This window comes from Physella acuta, unplaced genomic scaffold (genome assembly GCF_028476545.2).
Source record: "Physella acuta isolate Inbredline_101_S28 unplaced genomic scaffold, ASM2847654v3 ptg000562l, whole genome shotgun sequence".
NCBI classification, from domain to species: Eukaryota; Metazoa; Mollusca; class Gastropoda; family Physidae; genus Physella; species Physella acuta.
Window position 1 is genome coordinate 1,950,333 of NW_026732081.1, and position 13,364 is coordinate 1,963,696.

Here is a 13,364-nt window from a genome sequence, read left to right on the forward strand (position 1 = left end):
TTTTTTTTAAATAACTGAAATGGAACTTTTTAAGACTAATTTTTTTCTGCAGCGTTCAAATGCTCTAGTTTGTTTGTTTTTGGTAGAAGATTAAACTTTAAATGAAAACTAAAATATGGATCAAACTGTTATTTGTCCTTTATAAATAATGTTCCCCACTTTTAATGAGTGTCTACTGGGACCTCCACATTTCTGATAAAGCACTTTATTTGTGGTGATATGACACAAAAAAATAAGTAGCAAAGGGAGGTAAGTAGTTCTAAGCAAGTATATGTGAGGTTTAATTAATATCTTAAGTCACCAAACAATGAGATAAGTTCAACTACTGTGCTATCAATTTATTGACCAAAAATGTTACATTAGCAATAAAATCTAGATGCCTGATGATGACAGAAAAGTTAGCCATTGTCTTTCTAATATTTGATTCTTTGAGTATATCCCCCCCCCCCCAACCCCAGAGAGATGCCTGAAAAAACTTGTCTGCATTCAAATGTATTTGAAAATTGAGCAAAACTGAATTGTCAAAATTCTTTTTCAGTTTCATCATCCAACTTACAATTAAAAAAACGTAAGTATCTATTGAGCCATAGCATAAAAATAATTTTAAAATACTTTGTGCAAATGAAATCCAAATATTTAAGAGATTCAAAATGTATCTTTTGAGATAATCTGCAATAATCTTTTAAAACAATGCAAACAGCAACATAATAGTGTTCCAATATATCAGGTTCTTATGAATATATTTAAAAAAATAATATATGTAACAAATCTCAGGTTCTTTTGAATACGTAAAAAAAAATTTTAAAATACAACAAATTTTGTTTCCACTACATGATAAGAGTCGGAAGTATAGAAACAAAAAGTAGGAGGGGAAAAAAGAGCAGCAGTCAAAAAACATATTTCTTTTGTTAGGTTTATGATTTACATTGAGTCACATATTGCTAACAATTATGAGGGAGAATTGCTGTTTAATACATTCTCAATTTTTTGTTAGGTTTATGGTTTACATACGAGTCACATATTCCTAACGATTATGTGGGAGAATTGCCGTTTAAAACATTCTCAATTAGCTTTTACAATAAGATTTACAAAGGTTCACTGGAAATAAAAAGATTCTAAATATTACAAAGAATTTTATTTACACCATAAGTTTTATTATTCTGTGGTTTTCTGTGATTCATTCTTCACAAATACTTGTGTACATAAATAAATAATTTATATTTTTTTAAAGTATTTTATTCTTAATGCTGTTTTGAGATCCATGATTTTTTAATAAATTAATAAAATAAAACAATCTAAGTGAACACAACGTTCAAGCTCATATCATTGGCAGTATAGCAAAATAACCACAAAATATTTCTTATAAAGAAATCTAGTGTGATTTTAAACATGACAACCTCAATCCAGAAATAAATTAACTTAATATAAAAGAATCATTGGGTCTTTCTTCACAAGAAAATGTAGTCAACTCATTTTAGAATGTTATATACCATAGAAAATTGTTAATGATTATTATATCAGAAAAATTACTGAATGAGAGCAATGACAAAATATATTTCCTACAAATTTAAAGCATTTTTTCTCACTGTGATTTCAAAAAGATGATCATCATTTATTTATTTTTACAGATCCATCTAAATACAAGATTCCAATAAAAATTAATCTTATTAGACATTTTGATTAAATTAGCATTTCATAATCTCAAAATAAAACAATTCTCAGTGTTACATGGTAAAAACATACCAATGCATTATCTAACACATCACCAGTAAATCAAGCATATTTGATTTTTTTAATTAATGCTGAAAAATACAACAAATAAAAAAATATAAACATTTTCATAATTAATTGTTTAAATAAATACTAGTGACTAGAGTAGAAGTACTAAATATTGATAGTGAACACATTTTATGTAACAGGAAAGATAGCCTGGGCTAGCACAGTCTTTGCAGCAAGTACGCAATTAATTTTTTTAAATTAATTACAAAACCCAAACAAGGCCTTGCTTTTTTTAAAAATTAATGCACATAATAATTAAATAGTGATCGTGGGTTGACAGAGTTCAGAAATTCCAGGTGAATATAAAGAAAGCAGATTTTAAGCTTTACTGGTTTCCTTTCCTCTGTAGCTGTACATGACTGCAGCTACTAGAATAAAAACAGCTGACACAGCAAACTCGGAGTGGATTTGCAGGCCGAATATTTCATAAGATAATGCGGTGGCAATCAAAGGGGCGGCGGCTATAATGAAGAGTCTGACGATGTTGTTGTTGTATTTCATTATAAAGGAAAAGATGATTCCAGTGGCCGCCTGAAGAAGAAAATTATAAATTTAGTTCTATAGTTGACTGCACAATGTAAGGTATAAATTTAGTTTTGTAGCTGACAGCAAGAAGTGAAAGGTATAAATGTAGGGCTTTAGTTGACTGCAACAGTGAAAGATATAAATGTAGGACTGTAGCTGATAGCAAACATAAATATAGATAGTAGTTGACTGTAAACAGTGCAAGATATAAATTTAAGAGGATAGTTTTGGCAGCAGCCTCAAAACAAATGTTGCAGTTTGTTCCAAAATCAAGTTATTAAAAAAAAAGTTGATCCTGTATTAATAGTCTCATTTTGCAATATAGGCATTTTTATATAACGATTCAACTAAGCAATAGTAGAAAAAGACTGTAATAATCTGGGTATTTCTTATTTTAATAATTTGTTTTTATAAGTTTATATATTTGTATTGTCCAGCAATTCTAATTCTGCCCAAAATTAAAGGAATATGTGTGGAGACATAGAGTATGACTTCCTGATTCCATTTAGAACTTGGATTGTAAAAATACATACAGCCCTAATTGCCAATTGTAATTTATTGCATATTTTTCGGTTAATTTTCTATTAATTTTCAACTTTGAATATACTAAACTTTTTTAATGCCCAACTGTAAGAAAATAGCAACTAGCAAAAATGATAGTCTCTCCTGCTCACAACCCAATTTAGTTTACTTTAACTGATTATATCTCAACCAGGAATAATGAATTATATAACTAAAATCTTAAATGCAACCAGGAAAAATTAATTCTACATTAAAACATTTAAATGTTATATAAACTTTAAATAAACACAGAGATTTTTTTTTTAACTTTTACTAAAAATTTTCATTTACTTAACTTGTCAAAACCCAATTTTTCAGTACATTAATCATATTATTTGTAGCTTTTATTTATTGTTTATAAATGACTCAATAAGAGTAGACCTACCTGTGTGACTATAACCGTCCAGGTGTAGATAGAGTAACCGTGAAAGATGTAGAAGTAGTCTAAGTCTGAAAATAAAATGGGTTGACAAAAATGTAAGCTTTGTAAGGGAGATTTATTTTAATTACTCACCACCATTGTAGTAAAGGTACCCTTTCAGACCAGGGGAACCATGAAGCAGATGAAGTAGAGTTCACCTGTTACTGTGACCTCTGTATACTTTCCGGAACATGAGTCGAGTACTAGGTGGACTCAAAGACATCCTAGAGACTCAAGCCCAGAATGTGAACTCAAGACTTTTGTGTTTGCAGTTGTGCTATCCCTTACCATTATTTAGATAAATTAATAAATCCTAGAAACTACCTACACTAAAACTGACTGTTTTTAAGCAACCCTCACTTAGTGGAAATAAAAACAAACAAATTTTCTCTCTTTTATTGTCCATATTGTGCCAACTATTTCCTTTTTTAACCAGACAATATTTAACAAAAACTTCCAAGCTCCCAATGTTAACATAGCTTAACATAGCTTATCTAATTGTCTGCTTAAGCTCCTTCATTAAATCATAAAATATTACACCAAACAACTGCTAGGGCTAACTGTAATGTTTAAAGTTCAATAACAAGTATGAATAATCAGTATAATTAATTATAGAGGAACTATATGGACTCACTATTTTCTGCAGCATTACGCTTCTGAAAAGCTTGTACGAGCCAAATCAGAAAGTTGAACATTGTTCCAAACAAATAAAGGAGCACGTTTTGATAGAATATAGACAACTGCAAAATAATAATACAGAATGATAAGATATACCATCACACATTTTATGTCAAGCTAATCTACCTATGTGACAATCAGTACAACAGAGAACTAGCTTTGAATTAAACATCTTATAATAAAATAACCATTTTTGTTCAGTGCTAAATAGTTTCATGTGTATACCTGAATGCAAATGCTAGGAAAAAAATCATAATGCACTTACCTCAAGATCTTTTTTCAAAATATATTCAGTATAAACACCGGCAAAGCCTGATATAAAGCAATAACATAAAAGGGTACCCAAGCCTAGAAAGGTTATATGGATTTCTGATAAAGATATGGTTTTGCTCTTTAAGGCAGCTGAGCTGTAAGATATAGGAAAGGTTAGCAATGCCATTGAAGCTTTAGAAAAAATCTTACAAAAATAGTTTAACCCCATAATGCCCTAATTTCTCAACAACAAAACCAAATGCAGCTAAAAGTATTTTAAATTTGTATTTCAAATCAGAACTGCATGAAAATCTTTTGACAATTCCAGAAGAAGATCCAGGGGTTTAATTTTTCTAGCTAAATAAAACTACCCTTAGAATCAAAATGGACATTATAGGGTTAACGTTTTCTCAATTTTTGGAAGATAGCGAATAAAATGTAGCCAATAAAAAAATAAAAAATCCCCAGTGGTAGGGTAATAAAATCAAGGCTGTGGAATCAGAAAATAATTTTTGTAATAGAATTAAAATTTTGTAGAGGAAAAATGAACGGTTCTACAAATCAGTATGAGCTTCTTATGGTTTTAGAAAGGTTATACAAAAGAGAATTAGTTAACTACAAAAAAAAAGATTTTGCAAAGGAGGGATGTTTTTTATTTGATCACCAGCATTTCTGTCTGATTATAAGTACAAAATTGATTAAATAAATAATCAACAAAAAAGTTGCGATCTTTTACATCTTGGTTTGTAATAGAATTATTTTTATTAGCTAAATGATAATTTTGTGTCACGGGGATCAAACTTAATTTTCATTCTTACTTCATAATTTTTATGTATAAATGAAATGCAATTTCTTTTGGTGTTATGTTATTTTTTAATAAAGTCATCTGATCACACAGCCTTGTACAATGTTAAATAGCATGTAAAAACAACAACCTAAATTGTAATTACTTTGAAATATAAAGGCATAAGTTAAATGTTTCACTATAAAATATGAACACTGCCATTAGCTGTTTTAAATTTGAGGTGTTTTTAACATGCTGTTTAACTTGTCTAATGTTAGTTTTTAAAACAGGGAGAAAAATACTAAAGCATTAAAAAATCTAAAATATTTTTAGCTTTTTGTTAAGGTTACAGAATAAAAAAGAAAAATAAAGCAAATGAGTATTTATAATATTGTTACAGTTAATTCTAAAGTTGAAACACTAAGTAAATGAGCCATATGATAATTAAAGGTATTACAGGTCTTTAAAAAACTATTTTCAGCAATACCTATTTATAACTCCACCACACATTAGAAGTGCTATTGCCATCCACTGCATTGTACTAAACTTCCTGAAAAAATAATTATGTAAAACATCAGTTAGAAAATCATTCTTTTAAATGCATTAAAATAATGCTCATACAGTGTTATCAAGAAAAATTAATTATAACTAAAAAATTTAAAATGTATAACAGAGCTTTATCAGATAGGTAACTTGATTTTTATGTAATAGATATATATATAGATATATATAAACATATACAAAAAGTTTGTAAACCTAAGTAGTTCAAGCTATTTAAATGTTTTTATGAAACTTACTTTTTTATAATTATTTTATAGAGAATGGCTGTTGTAACAATTTTCAAGTTTCCCAAAACCTAAAATTTAAAACACATCTAATTCAACAGGCAATAAAAAACAAATATTATTTAATCTATAAATACAGAAAGGTTTTAGATAAAAAAGACACAATATATTTACAACTATCTATATATTCTGTCTGATCTACTTTTAAAAGATTATTCTTGTTATATTAAATCCAGCAAAGCTTATTAAAATAAGTACTGAACAAATTGAAAACAAGGTTTTACAACCACTAATCAATGAGCTTAAAATAGGCCTACATTTATCAAAGTCTAAAACAATCAATTTTATTTTTAAAAAACTTTTCAAAAAGTAAATGTGAACGAATTGTATTATATTTTTTAATGCTGAAAAAAACTTTCAAATGCATTTCTGTGAGAAGTAAATCTAACTGAGAAGACTGTGTAAGATTTACCATGTAGGTAGCTGGGTCCATCTGAGTCTGCATGAAGACAGCTAGATTATTGTTTAGACAGTAGCATAACGCAGGGATGGCAAATGGGAGCACAAGACGAAAGTTAAGGGCTGGTAACTGGTTGTCCATATAATCAGGAAAAAGTATCACTAAGCAGATGACAAGCTGAAGCAAGAAAAAAAAATATTACGTTCACGCTGAGAAATATAAAACTACATTAGAGAATCTATCTGCAAAATTCAGTCCAAGTTTTTCTTAAACATTTTCTTCTTTAAAGCATATGCAAGCTCTTTCATACATGCAGGCTCTATCACAATTGGAGAAACTTTTAGGATTTTAATTAGAAAATATGATTTAAGTGTATTGTAATCTTTTAAATTATCAATAATTAACCACATTAGATCCAATTAAGCCAATTTTTTAATTAAGAACATCTGAACTCATCAAGATTATATAAAATACTAAATAAGTTCAATTTGATTAGCTGAATCGTAATAAGTGAATACCAGTAGTACCTTAACTATCTCTGTGATTAAAACAGAGGATGAGGTCAGGAATGGAATCTCCCCATCAATTTTACACAGGTCTATGAGCACACCATAGCTCCCATACATCAGGACTCTAGGAATACGTTTAATAAATGTATGTTATATGGGTGACAGGACAAATGATCTCAGACAAAATATCTCAGACAAAATATCTCACGGACAAATGATCTCAAGACAAATTATCTCAGGACAAATGATCTCAAGGACAAATGATCTCACGGACAAAAGATACCAGGACAAAATATATCAAGACAAATGATATCATGGACAATAGATCTCAGACAAAATATCTCAGACAAAATATCTCACACCTAAATTTTAATAGTGTATTGGATAATTTTAGTTGATCTGAATTTTTTTGTATTGACTGTCTTATGGTTCTGTTTACTATGTTTAATATTATTTATAGGCCTATATAATAATTGTAAGAAATGTTTGCCATATAAATTTGTCATATTGCACTAAACATTTTAAGGTTAGTATTAGTAATGTAGTATACCAAGATTAAAGAAATAATTTCGAAAGACAGCGTAGGTGTGCTTGACAAGCGTGAGACAATCCTACCACGTCAGGTGGACGAAACTAGATCAAAGGGGATGGAATAACAATTAAGACACACCTTCGTATCAAGGTGGCAGCCCGCTTTCCTTAATGGAATGACATCCGCCCTCCATGGACAATACGACTAGCATATAAAGTCCATTGTAATGCGTCGGTCACACCTTAGTGATCAGGTGACTAATGCTTATTTAATCGACAGCGGTCATCGCGGAGCTGAGTATGTCGTAACAAAGCAGTATTAATGGTGATTGCTTTGCTATGGTCTCTTTCGTTACCTCGCAGAAAGTTATTAGGACATTAGTTTCTGGTGAATTTATATTTGCCATACGCAGGCAAAGAGATTTAGAAATGTGAAATTAGGACATGTAGAGCAAGAGTTCACACAATAGATGATCACCTAGTATTGGAGAGGTGTGATCATAACGATGTACCTACGAGAAAAGAAACTTACACGTTATGTTTGTGTTGATAATGTAATAAAAACAATAGTTTAACGTTACGAACCTTAAGACCCATTCACATTTTTGAAAGATATTTCGCGTGATATGAACATTAATGTTCTATAGCTACCGTTACTTTATTTGTTTTATACATTATCATTTATTATACCTTTCAGGCTAAAGAGTAAGTTTGTTTTAATTTTTACTTTTTCAAATCAAATTCTACTAGAATTGCTTAATACACCTTTTGATGGTTTGTTAGGTTTCACTAATTCATTTTATTCACAATTATTATACGTAAAAAAGTAAACAAAACCATATTAACAGTCAATAAAAAAAGTTCAACTAAAGTCATCGTAAATACTATTAAAATTTCGATGTGAGATATTTTGTCTGAGATATTTTGTCTGAGATAATTTGTCCATGATATCAATTGTCCTGATATATTTTGTCCTGGTATCTTTTGTCCGTGAGATCATTTGTCCTTGAGATCATTTGTCCTGAGATCATTTGTCCTGAGATCATTTGTCCGTGAGATATTTTGTCTGAGATATTTTGTCTGAGATCATTTGTCCTGAGATCATTTGTCATGGAACCGTTATATGTTGTAAGTATAACTGTAATTAAGATAACTCTTAGGTTAAATTGGATGTTTGTACATGAATTTAAAAATTAACTATAAATGACTAAGCCTGAGAAAAGAATAGTTGATGAAAATGATAATATTGATGAAAATGTTGATGATAATGTTGATGGTAATTACTGAGTCCTATAATTTTGTTTGAATACTAATTTCACTCCTAGCTGTCCTGATATGCTACACATGTCTAGGCTGTACAAAACAGTACAATTTGTTGTTTTTTTAATACCCCAGCCACTAACACAGTGGACAGGGTAATGAAATACTTATACCAACTAGTGTACTGTTCAAGTAGGGAAACAAATTTCAAAAGAGAAAAGTATGATCAGCAAACTAATCTAGATTGAAAATGTGTGTCATTTAGAATGTATCAGTTGTGTTATTTTTAGTATTGAATAAAATATGTATGGTAAATGGTTAGAAAATTTAGTCTATGTATTGTTTTATGGCAGCATGACTGAAAATATATATAGGGGCATTCATTGAGAACATGTTTAGGGGGTGTTCATTCAAAATATGTGTAGGGGGTGTTCATCACATTCCGGGGGGGGGGGGGGGGGGGGGGGGTGGCAGACTTTTCCGATGATGAATGAAGAAGGGTAGGAGCATGGTTAAAAAAGAACAATATTTTGTTAGAATCATGGTAATTGGCAGGGTAACGTCATTTTAAGATAGGTGTGTCTGGCTTTTTGTGATTACTTGTGGCTATAGAGGGGGCTGATTGTAAAAATCAAAGTGTGGCATCATTTATAAGTAAACCCTGGTCAACTTTAACTATTATTCTATGTTAATGGTCTTTAGAGCAATGGGAATACTTTTGATCAATCTTCACTTGAAAAAAAATGCAAATACAATTCATTATTTAATAATATTTATGAAATGGGAGCTGATAAAATAATAATTTTTAAAAAATAAGTATTTGATTTTTGCAAATGTATGTATATAGAGATATGTTTCTCCCTATGTATAGAATGGATAACACATTTTACTCTCCCCTCTCTCTTAACTGCAGGTAAGCTTGCTGATTAGTTCAACATATAATGCAATAAAATGGTATGTGTTTTACTGCCCAATTTATAAACAGTGAATCTGCTTTTAGTTTCTGGACTATAACCACAACCCAGATCTAATTAAGGAGTTTAGGATAATTAAGTTTCATTTTTTTTTAACAGAGATAATTAAAAATATGTTTAAAGCAAGGGTGTGAATACCGATAGTTGTGAGTAAGAAGAAAAAGCATTAGTTTGTTAATGATTACAAAATAATTTAGAAAAATGATGAAAACTTGATGAATCATTTTAAAAAAATGTGTACAAAAAATTGAACTCTAAATCCTTGTCTGTATGGATTCTTTAGTTTAGACTATATTTAGACATTAGAAAGAAAATGCAAAATAAACTGAAACAAGTTACTGATGTTAAAATTTAAATAACTTTTGATTAATGGAAACTGCCTTTAAGAGTAAGTAATGATTTATTTAAAGTTTTTTTATTTAAAGTATGCCTATATAAAAAGTATATTTTCAAAAACTTTCCAATATGCAGGACAAAAAGCAAATTTTATTGAAAATATGATAACTGTAAATATAAGAAAATACTCACTCTCCAACAATTATACATAGCCACAGGCATTTCTTGGAATCTATTGTAATAACCATTTTCCACTTGAAATACTATGTACAATTTATTCTGTTTAACTAGTCCTGAAATGAAATTGTTAAGTAAATTTTTTTAAATTGTAAACTTTTTGAAAAACTACACTACAATACTGCCATAAACATTGGTGGAAAATTAGAGTAGGAAAGCCATAATATCATGAACTGATGGATTCACATATATTCCCTCTGGTTTTATAAAATCCCAGGAGAAGTGGATGACTGATCAAAACTCCCTGCACTAAACCAATAATTCAAAGCATTAGCTCTGACAGATGTGCAGCTAACACAGCTCAACACATTGATGGCTGTACTCCTATTAATATGCAGTAACAAGATCATTAAGTCATGAGCAGCTGTAGCCTATCTTGGGGACCATAGGTGAATGCAGGTTTTGTTTGAGGAGACTTAAAAGACTTAGCCTATTTGTATATGAAAATACAGAGCATCCAGCCAACTAGCCTCTATTTATATGCATAACATAAAGAGCATACAGACAATTTCCCAAAGCTTTTGAGAACTATAAAACCTGGTCACCAGTATTTCTTACTTAATTCTACTGCTGGTATATAATATATTATAAATTTAAGTAAGTCAGTTAGAGGGAAATCACCTCCAAGACAAATTATTGAGTTTTTGGGCTTTGGATCCAAAAAAATTTTGTAAACGTCACATGATTTTATGTGCCAAATACAATGCAAAGAAAGCATGTGTTTGAGTGGTTGGCAGAGATTTGTATGTATTTTAATGTATTTTAATGCACATCCCAATGTCTATTGAGAGGAAATCAGATTTTTACAGCAAGAGGCATATTCAATCTTCACCGTTCATAATGTTCTTAACCAGACATTGTTTGGTGATTTTATTGATATTAATAGATAGAGCTATGTTTTAGGAAGCTTCATGGGAAATATATATATAAATAATCAAGCTGGAAGGGATCAATTTGGATTGTACATGTAATTAACTTTTATAATATGAAAACAAAAATTATTTGTTCGGCAATAAAAATTGTACATTTTTATTTCAAAGCATGTATTTTTATTGTCATTTTAATGATATAATTTAATTTGCAAAATGACATTTTCCGACGGAGGTGTAAAACGATTACAATACTTCCTCTATATTTTGTATACGGGAGAGTAAAAATGGTTTTCAGTTGTGTGAGTGTGGTTAATCTACATTTTAAATGTTATGTAAATGCCTAGTCTAGTGCTTATAATTTTTATAACTCCTCCATAATTAAACAAAAAACAGCTGATATATTAGTTACTTTGAAAATTGACACTAAAAGTACTAAAGAAGTTTAATATTTATAGATCTAGATGTTTGGCAATTTGGATAAACTTTCCGAAAGAACATTTTCGTTTGGCTGGTATCCGAAAAAGCCACAGCCGCTATAAGGACCCTGGTCCTTATAGCCTCAGCTGAAAAACTACATAGTTAGCAATCTAAAGTAAATGACTTGAACACTGTAATGTGCATATAATTGCCTTATTATTTTGGGCAGGTGAAGTAGAGTCCATCTTTAAGCCATTTTGTTAAAAGTGAACTGAAGTTATCTGATCAATGTTTTTAAACCAGAGTTTAAAAAAATGAAAGACAGGTATATTAAAATATTTTTAAAACAACAAATAGGGGATTTGTTTGTACATTACATAAGAATACTGTTGTTAGTGTATCAAAACTAAAAGCCGACAGATCGGGATGAAGAAATATAACATTGGCGTCAATGGGGGCAACGTGACCTACTTACGGTGACTACTTTCAAATGAGTATTTACTAATGTCAAATCGAAATATCCAAAAATAAATATCATTTCTATAAAAATGGGATGTATCTGCTTTGGAAACTTTTATTATCTAAATAGAAACTTTTCAAAAATCACGTTTTTAACGCATTTGAAGTTAACCTTTATACAGCGGTAAGATCAAAGCAGAGACAGCATGCAATCAGATCGCTAAGCCATCAAAACAACTGGAAAACCATTCTACTATTCATTTAATATTAGGAAATGACCTTTTAAACTTAATTAATTACCATAAATTAAAAACTTATTAGTATGCAAAACCAAATCTCGTGCGCCCAGAATCAGAAAGTAATGGGAGATTTCGGGTCATATTTTTACCCCGATCTCGGCCGATACCGACAACCCTAATAAATGAAACAAGGAAACATTTTGGCCGCATTTGCGCAGTTCGCCCCGCGTTACACGGAAGACCTTTGAGCAGTTCGCTCCGCGTTACGCTTAATCTTTACCCTAGGTGGCACGCGATCTAAAAAAAAAAAGATTTTTTTTGTGGTAACAATTTAATGTTGACATAGATCTAGATCGAGTTTAAGTGTATTTATATTATTTCAACGCCTAAGAGTCTAGTACTTGTAAAAAAACAGTACAGTGTAGTGTCAAGGAAAGTTTGTGAGGTCAGATGGGTCAGATGATAGTCCTAGATCTAGCAGCAGCCTAGTTAAATCAAACTGTCCTATAACCTTTAAACCTAGCTATCTAGCATGCTTGATAGTAGATCTAAGTCTATATTATTTATCCTATGTGAACTTTAAAAAAGAATTTCAATTTCCTTGAGGGGAGAGGGGGGGTGGGAGGAAGAGAGAAGTGAAGACAGATGATCTCGTGTGAACGTCTATGACGTATGCTTTAGGCCTGCTGAATTCAGTGACCTCGCGACCGTGGGCCGTGGTGGGATTTTCCACTCACGGGATAGTAAACGTAAGGCAAGCAATCACGCCAGTGATGATGGTTTGAAATTTTATTAAAAAAAAAGAATCATAGTCTACGTCATATTTTCAATATGAAAAACAAGTTAATTAAAAAGTCTAGTGACATTTAAGCGCAATTTCCTTATGTTATCTAAAAATAGCTCTGTCGTAGCGTAAATCAAGAGCAGGGTTAGTAAAACCATTGGTTAGTTATTAAAACGTTTTTTATTAATTTTTTTTTTCAGTATTTTACATGTTTTATTTACAATAGAGTTACATGACTAAAAACCATTGCGCGCCTAGCTACTGAACGTGATGACGCAGCCATTGAACGTGATGGCGCAGCTATTGAACGTGATGACGCGTGTGGTGTGGTTGGATAAAAAAATGTGAAAAAATTATTAGGCCTCGCGAAACAAAACCTTGTAATTGTAACTCCCTGTCACTCTCATATAAATTATAAATAAATTAATAGGGTACAAAAATAACGTTTGAATTAATAAGTAAATAAGTAATAAAAAAAAATCCTTTCGAACCTCAGTGCTT

The 13,364-nt window shown here is 30.5% G+C and overlaps 1 protein-coding gene across 1 annotated transcript; it reads right to left on the bottom strand.

Annotated features, from left to right (window-relative positions):
* Window positions 1–1,479: 1,479 nt before the first annotated feature.
* On the bottom strand, window positions 1,480–10,150 carry LOC131946565 (putative UDP-sugar transporter protein SLC35A4). Its single transcript, XM_059307419.1, has 9 exons — window positions 10,048–10,150; window positions 6,773–6,878; window positions 6,258–6,422; window positions 5,798–5,856; window positions 5,488–5,550; window positions 4,230–4,371; window positions 3,921–4,026; window positions 3,251–3,315; window positions 1,480–2,310 (listed from the first exon to the last, which is right to left on the bottom strand). The coding sequence occupies exons 1-9, from the start codon at window positions 10,101–10,103 to the stop codon at window positions 2,098–2,100; spliced, it is 975 nt and encodes a 324-aa protein (XP_059163402.1). The 5' UTR covers window positions 10,104–10,150; the 3' UTR covers window positions 1,480–2,097.
* Window positions 10,151–13,364: the final 3,214 nt, after the last annotated feature.

Excerpts from the sequence above, each read along its gene's own strand:
- LOC131946565 (XM_059307419.1), bottom strand. The coding sequence starts at position 10,103 with ATGGTTATTACAATAGATTCCAAGAAATGCCTGTGGCTATGTATAATT. Across the intron at positions 5,857-6,257 it reads TGGACCCAGCTACCTACATG|GTTTTGGGAAACTTGAAAAT; the intron begins GTAAATCTTACA and ends TTTAAATTTTAG. Across the intron at positions 4,372-5,487 it reads TGTGGTGGAGTTATAAATAG|CTCAGCTGCCTTAAAGAGCA; the intron begins GTATTGCTGAAA and ends TATATCTTACAG.